Here is a 6,723-nt window from a genome sequence, read left to right as displayed (position 1 = left end):
CCCCATCCAGAACATCAACACCGCCATCCCCGCCACCAACCCCGCCAAACTCCCCGTCATCGCCGCCCACCCAGCCCGCCACTCCACGAACCCGCCCCACAGGGGTCCCACAAACAGGCCCAGAAACTGCGCCATCGTCTGGATGCCGAACGCCTGCGCGACGGCGCCCGTGGGGCCGAAGACCGTGGGGTCCCGCGCTTCCAGCGCGGCCAGCGCGTGCTGCGTCTCGAGGTACAGCGCCGGCGTGCACAGGTTGATGAGGAGCCCGATGGCCGTCAGGCAGGTCAGGAGGAGAGCGATGTGCGCGGGGTGGGCGGTCGTGACGAGGCGGAGGGTGAGGAGCGGGAGGGTGAGGCTGGTGAAGGAGCTGAGCGCTATTAGGCGGGGGCCGTGGGTGTCTGTTAGATGGCCTTCGCTAGGGGTTAGTGGGTTGGAAGGAAAGGGGGTAAAGGGGGAAGGGAAGGGGTTGGGATTTAGTTTAGGGGTTGGGGTTTGGATTGGGGGGGAAGTAAGGGCATCGGGGGCCCGAGGATAGGAACGTACCGAAGTAGGGTTGGAAGAGGGCGGTGATGGCGGAGGGGAGGAAGGCCATCCCTGCCCCGAAGGTGGTCCAGCCGAAGTGGGATTCGACGAAGATGGGGATTGTCTGTTTTCCATGAATGGAGAGGTAAGCAAAATGTGGGATGTGGGTTGTGGTCTGGTTAGAGGGGATCGGGGAAGCTTACGGCGTCAAAGGCTGAGTAGAGGAGGCCGTGAACGAGAAGTGCTCCTGACGAGATGAGGATCCGCGGTTGGCTGAGGATTATCAGTATCGCTGGCTGCTTATGTTGGTCGTTGTTGGACATCACGGATGAGGATGGAGAGCGCTGTCTGGTTGGCGACGCGGCTGGTCGCGGCTGCTGCTGCTGCTGCACCAGACTGTCGCTTGACGTATACCCATCATCCTCTGGGGATGGCGAGCACGATGCTGAATGCGTCTGCAGCCACCGTTCGGCGACGGCTTTCTCGACCACCGCGACTCGCATGAGCAGATCGATCCCCACCATGGCAAAGGCGATGGCGAACACAGCCTGGTACCCGGCGACTCGATAGACCAAGCCGCCCAGCAGCGGACCCAGCAGGAATCCCAGGGCGATGGCCGAGCCCAGGTACCCGATGGTCTGGCCGAGATTGCCCGTGGAGACCGAGTCCGTGAGCAGGGCGAGCCCGGCCACGGCGACCATGGCGGTGGCCGCGCCCTGCAGCATGCGCGCCACGATGAACACCGCGATCGTGTGCGCGAGAGCGAGGAGGACCATCGATGCCCCCAGGAAGATCAGGCCCAGGAGGTAGGGCATCCGGCGCGTGGGTGCCGCATCGAGCATGTAACCGAAGGCTGGACAGCAGACAAAGGCGACGGCAGCTTGGCACATCAGCAGGATGCTCACCCAGAATTCTCCTGAATGAGGGTTACCGCGAGTTAGCTTGAGATATAGATAGCCGACTAGAGCATTGAATCGGCAGTGTTCGACTTACGGTCTTCATATGCGACACCGGCGCGGTCGACGAGGGCAGTAGGCATAACAGGTACGATCTTGCGCGGAGCTGGTTAGAGTCGACGGCAGAGCATGTCCCTTTTCACTGGTGACTTACCATCGCATAGAGAAAGTAGTCCTATTATCACATCAGCCATTGCATCAAAGAACAGAAGGGTACCCACCGTGAAGAACGATGTCCAGACCGTCGCGATCATGAAACCCGTCGACGACCGCCATCGCAACATTCGGGGCGGACGACGGCTCATTGTCCACATTCTAGTTTACTCAATGATACTACGAAGTAAATCGCTAGCTAGACTTGAGTGGATTTTGTGGTTTGGCGAAGCGGAGAGAGAAGCGCTGCAACCATTGCTTGAAGCGGTGGCTAAGCTGTGGCTAGTTTACATTCTGGTAGGAAAATCGTTTTCGGTTTGCGGGCGGATTCTCTTTCTCCCACGCACTCAATAATGACGACGAGAACCATACGAGAACCATAACCGGCCACTCCGCCGTCGTCGCAAGAAAATGAGCAAAAGCTTACGCACATAGACATAGACATGGCAAAGTCAATAACGCAATGTTCAAGGATGGATCTGACGTCTAGTCAGTCAGACGAGGGCAACAGCCGGATGTGCATGCCGAAGAACAATAGAACGCGAGAGTAAGCAGTCAATTCAACCAGAAACCGTGATCTGATCCCGGACGACGAGTGTTCTGTTGGGGATCTCCGTCCTCCGCTTCGAATGAAAAAGCATACGCATGCATGTTGGGAGGGATATGGCCTGACCAGGAGCATAATAAGTTTTATTCAGTTTAGTTACTGGTACTATTATTGAAATTGACAGGGGAGGCCAGCTCCAGCTCCAGCTCCGTACAGCAAAGCAGGATCAAATCCCGATAAGATAAGGAACCAAAAAGTGCGGAGGCCGTCGAACTGGCGCGGGTTTCGGAGGTGGCCGATAACGAGCGATCCTCCCCCCATCTTCCCCTTCACCCCAAGGGCGAGCGAAGGCTGCGCCAACTTAAAGACGCTTCTGTTCCCCGGTTGTACGATCGTTTTCTGTGTACCTGCATACCCTGCACATTTGCTCTTTCAATCGGGCATTTTCCTCTACCTCCTTGTTGTTGTTGTTCCCCTCCAACGAAAACCATCCCCATCCCCATCCCCCACCATCATGTCTTCCCCCATCACTGCGGCCCGCTACGGCAAGGACAATGTCCGAGTATACAAGGTTCACCGGGACGAGAAGACGGGCGTCCAGACCGTCGTCGAGATGACCGTCTGTGTCCTCCTGGAGGGAGAGATTGACACCTCGTAAGTTTTTTCCTTTTTTTTTTTTTTCTGCTTGTGTCCCCCTCCACTCCCCTCCGCTCCCCTCCGCTCCCCTGCACCAACGGAACCGGCTAACATCTCCTATCTATGACACAGTTACACCAAAGCCGACAACAGCGTCGTCGTCGCCACGGACTCCATCAAGAACACGATCTACATCCTGGCGAAGCAGAACCCCGTGACGCCGCCTGAGCTCTTCGGCTCGATTTTGGGCAACCACTTCGTGACCAAGTACCCGCACATCCACGCGGCGCACACCTCCATCGTCACGCACCGGTGGACGCGCATGACCATCGACGGCAAGCCGCACCCGCACAGCTTCCTGCGCGACGGCGAGGAGACGCGCAACGTGCAGGTGGACGTGGTCGAGAAGGCCCAAAGCATCGGCATCGACATCCGCTCCTCGCTGGCCAAGCTGACCGTGCTCAAGAGCACCAACTCGCAATTCTGGGGCTTCGTGCGCGACGAGTACACCACCCTGCCGGAGACCTGGGACCGCATCCTCAGCACCGACGTCGACGCCACCTGGCAGTGGCAGCGATTCGCCGGGATCGAGGCCGTCCGCGCCGCCGTCCCCCGCTTCGATGCCACCTGGGCCGCCGCCCGCGAGATCACCCTCAAGACCTTCGCCGAGGATAACTCGGCCAGCGTCCAGAACACCATGTACAAGATGGCCGAGCAGATCCTCGAGCGGCAGCCCCTGCTCGAGACGGTGGAGTATGCGCTGCCCAACAAGCATTACTTTGAGATTGGTATGTTTCTTTTCCCCCCTGGATGAAAAGAGGTGGGGGGCTGACAATTGGATGAATAGATCTGAGCTGGCACAAGGGTCTGAAGAACACCGGCAAGGATGCCGAGGTGTATGCGCCCCAGAGTGGACCCAATGGTCTCATCAAGTGCACGGTTGGTCGCAAGTCCAAGGCCAAGTTGTAGTGTAGTTCTTTGTTGGACTTTTTTTCCTTGCTATTGTCGTTTTCCAGCGGTTACTTGGGAGTTGTTTCCGGCTCAAAGACACCCCCTTCCACCTTTTTTTGTATATAGTTCCTTCGTTGGGATAGGGGTATAGCATTTCACTGGATTGATCGGTTATGATACAGCACAAGCCTTCCAGTAAACTGGTACGGGTGCAAAATCAACGACACATCTTCGAGTAAGTAGGTGTTGTAGATCGACAGCAGAGAGTAAAAAAAGTCCTCAAGCCCGGCGCCTCAAGACACATCAAATCAGATGAATGTATAGATTCGGACTGAAAGAGAGAAGAAATGAAACATTGAGAACTCCCACCCATGCGCTAGCAAGTATTCGTGACAACAAGGGAAACAAGATATGGTACGGGATATAAAAGTACAGGAAAACAGAATACACAAGTCGGGTTTTTGGTATCCGCGAAGAAGAAGAAGGGGGAGGAAACAGTCAAGGCACTTGGGTATAGCACGATGATAGAGCCATCTCAATCACCTGGCAACGTGACAGATAGTTTCGACTCTTCTCATGCCGACGCCTCCACCTTAGCCGCCTGGAACGCCTGCTGCACTTCGGGAAGCTTTCCGATGACCGACTCCTGAGCCTGAACACCCGTCCCACCGATCTTGATGATATTCTGCTCGTAGGGGTGCTTGAGACCTTCGAAAGCTGTCGTACACAAAGAAATAATTAGTAAGATGCCTTCTTGTGCTCACGCTCCTGATATACGGGCTACTCACTCTTCAACCGCGCCAACCGCTTATCCCGCAGCCGGTTCTTGGGCAGCATGCCGCGGACGGCGCGGCGCAGGACCTCGCCGCCGCCCCATTTCTCGAACATCATGTCCATGGTCATGCTCTTGAGGCTACCGGGCCGGGTGGTGTGGGTGTAGTACTTCTTCTGCTGGCGCTTCTTGCCGGTGGTGCGGAGGTCGTGGCAGCCGACGGCGACGACGTAGTCGCCGCAGTCGGTGGAGGGGTCGTAGATGGGCTTGTTCTTGCCCATGAGGACGAGGGCGATGGAGGAGGCCAGCCGGCCGAGGGTGCGGCCGTCACTGCCCACGTCGACGTGGTGCCATGCGCGCGAGTAGGCGAGACGGGTCTGGTTTTTTTTTAATATCAAAAAGTCAGTTTGAGGGCAGCAGCAGCAACAACGACAACCAAGACAGAAGAAAGAAGGCAATTGATTAAGTAAGGAAAGAGTTGAGGGGATGGAATAACCTTTCCAATAGTCTGCGACATCTTGAATATGTCGATATAAAAACGAAGAACCAATGACGCTGAATATCTCAACACTCGCAACTCACTATCTCTGCAGGCCCCCAAGTCTCTCCAGGTCCCAGCCAGCCGGCCAGCCCGGCCAACCGGACAAACCTCCCCTCCGCCATCCCCCCCAAGCCACGTGACCACCCATCGAGCCCTACCCGCTCTAGCCCAAAGCGGGCCTAGCGCACCGCACTAAGCGAAAACGTCCGCACGGTGCGTGCCAGCCGCGACCTGCCACAAGCCCGCCCTGGGAAGAAAATTAATACGCGAACAGGAAAACGACGGACGACAATCGACGACGACGCAGCACCCTCTCTCCCACCCGACGTACTTCCCACCCACCCCAGCAACACAGGGCCATTCAGACATCATGGCTTCCGTCCCGAGTGTGCAATGCTTCGGCAAGAAGAAGACGGGTGAGTTCTTGTTGATTTGGTGATTTGGACATGGGAAAAAAAAGGATGGATCGCGAATCCGGGAGGAAGGGCGCAACAAATTATTGGGATAAGATGGAACTGACCTTTGCACTTGTATAGCCACCGCTGTCGCCCACTGCAAGGTATGCAAAACACCACATCCAAAACTTTTCAAATGGCTACAACACAACACTACAACATTCGGTGTCGTTCGTTCGCGGGTTTCGAATCGATGAGTCTTGGACAAAAAGGGCATTTACAGAGGAGAAATTGATATCGAAATTGGAAAGGGATGAGGATTACCAACAAACGGAACGCATCGACATGAAAGAGGAGGGGAACATTGCGACTTAATTGGAAACCTCAGAAGAGAAGACATGCGGAGAAAATCGACTTCAACAATTCAGACCGCACGCACCAACGAACGAACGACACCATCTGTTTCCCACCCGACCAACCCATCCAAACCGCAAAGCCGCCAAACATCAAAAGACTGACAATGGCAACAGCAAGGCAAGGGTCTCATCAAGGTCAACGGCCAGCCCCTCTCTCTGGTCCAGCCTGAGATCCTCCGCTTCAAGGTACATACATAATCCACCACCGGCCCCAAATCTACATGAACCCAAACACCCTCCGATCCAACCCACTACGTCGCAAGGAAAGATCCAATCTCTGACTCGAACACCTCTAAACAAAAAATAGGTCTACGAGCCCCTCCTGATCGTCGGTGCCGACAAGTTCGCCGGCGTCGACATCCGCGTCCGCGTCACCGGTGGTGGTCACACCTCCCAGGTCTACGCCATCCGCCAGGCCATCGCCAAGTCCATCGTCGCCTACTACCAGAAGTACGTCGACGAGCACTCCAAGAACCAGCTCAAGCAGGCTCTTGTCCAGTACGACCGCACACTCCTCGTTGCCGACAACCGTCGCACGGAGCCCAAGAAGTTCGGTGGTCGCGGTGCTCGTTCCCGCTACCAGAAGTCCTACCGTTAAACGGCTCCTCCAATTCTTCTCGGTATTCCTTTGCCTGTTTATATTCACTTTTTTTCTTCCGCTTCCTTGGCTGCTTCTCTTTTCTTGTCACGAATCCAGGAAGAAGTGGGCTTTGGTTCGGAGAGAAGTGTTTTTCAAAAGAGTTGTTTGCTTCTTCCGCCCCCTCTCCCCATTTTCTGACCTCTTCAGGAATGGGCGCGGGCTGGTAGACGGGTAAAAAGGATACGGAGAATGGT

General features: G+C 55.9%; 4 protein-coding genes across 4 annotated transcripts; 2 read left to right on the top strand and 2 right to left on the bottom strand.

The window, feature by feature from the left end:
- Positions 1-7: 7 nt before the first annotated feature.
- On the bottom strand, positions 8-2,266 carry BO72DRAFT_533146 (MFS transporter; the record flags this gene model as incomplete). Its single annotated transcript, XM_040950485.1, has 6 exons — positions 1,700-2,266; positions 1,633-1,653; positions 1,516-1,573; positions 726-1,438; positions 544-646; positions 8-410 (listed from the first exon to the last, which is right to left on the bottom strand). Coding segments are annotated over exons 1-6 (1,389 nt in total), but the record flags the coding sequence as incomplete, so codon positions are not given.
- A 102-nt stretch (positions 2,267-2,368) lies between these two features.
- BO72DRAFT_454158 (urate oxidase) lies at positions 2,369-3,803 on the top strand. The gene is made up of 3 exons (XM_040946162.1): positions 2,369-2,832; positions 2,947-3,602; positions 3,662-3,803. The coding sequence occupies exons 1-3, from the start codon at positions 2,693-2,695 to the stop codon at positions 3,781-3,783; spliced, it is 918 nt and encodes a 305-aa protein (XP_040794905.1). The 5' UTR covers positions 2,369-2,692; the 3' UTR covers positions 3,784-3,803.
- A 54-nt stretch (positions 3,804-3,857) lies between these two features.
- On the bottom strand, positions 3,858-5,137 carry BO72DRAFT_454157 (mitochondrial 54S ribosomal protein uL13m). The gene is made up of 3 exons (XM_040946161.1): positions 5,034-5,137; positions 4,554-4,914; positions 3,858-4,482 (listed from the first exon to the last, which is right to left on the bottom strand). Exons 1-3 carry the CDS (start codon positions 5,052-5,054, stop codon positions 4,340-4,342), a joined length of 525 nt encoding a protein of 174 aa, XP_040794904.1. The 5' UTR covers positions 5,055-5,137; the 3' UTR covers positions 3,858-4,339.
- A 311-nt stretch (positions 5,138-5,448) lies between these two features.
- Positions 5,449-6,487, top strand: BO72DRAFT_464281 (40S ribosomal protein uS9; the record flags this gene model as incomplete). Its single annotated transcript, XM_040946631.1, has 4 exons — positions 5,449-5,494; positions 5,615-5,637; positions 6,004-6,075; positions 6,197-6,487. The coding sequence occupies 4 exons, from the start codon at positions 5,449-5,451 to the stop codon at positions 6,485-6,487; spliced, it is 432 nt and encodes a 143-aa protein (XP_040794903.1).
- Positions 6,488-6,723: the final 236 nt, after the last annotated feature.

Source organism: Aspergillus fijiensis (assembly GCF_003184825.1).
Source record: "Aspergillus fijiensis CBS 313.89 unplaced genomic scaffold BO72scaffold_128, whole genome shotgun sequence".
NCBI lineage: Eukaryota > Fungi > Ascomycota > Eurotiomycetes > Eurotiales > Aspergillaceae > Aspergillus > Aspergillus fijiensis.
The sequence above is the reverse complement of the archived record's forward strand: the minus strand, read 5'-3'. Positions and strand labels throughout refer to the sequence as shown.

Bases quoted from the DNA above. Each gene is read 5' to 3' on its own strand.
- BO72DRAFT_454158 (XM_040946162.1), top strand. From the start codon at position 2,693: ATGTCTTCCCCCATCACTGCGGCCCGCTACGGCAAGGACAATGTCCGA. The intron at 2,833-2,946 runs GTAAGTTTTTTC...TCTATGACACAG, and splicing joins GAGGGAGAGATTGACACCTC to TTACACCAAAGCCGACAACA. The intron at 3,603-3,661 runs GTATGTTTCTTT...TTGGATGAATAG, and splicing joins CAAGCATTACTTTGAGATTG to ATCTGAGCTGGCACAAGGGT.
- BO72DRAFT_454157 (XM_040946161.1), bottom strand. From the start codon at position 5,054: ATGTCGCAGACTATTGGAAAG. The intron at 4,915-5,033 runs GTTATTCCATCC...AAAAAAAACCAG, and splicing joins TGTCGCAGACTATTGGAAAG to ACCCGTCTCGCCTACTCGCG. The intron at 4,483-4,553 runs GTGAGTAGCCCG...TGTGTACGACAG, and splicing joins GCGGTTGGCGCGGTTGAAGA to CTTTCGAAGGTCTCAAGCAC.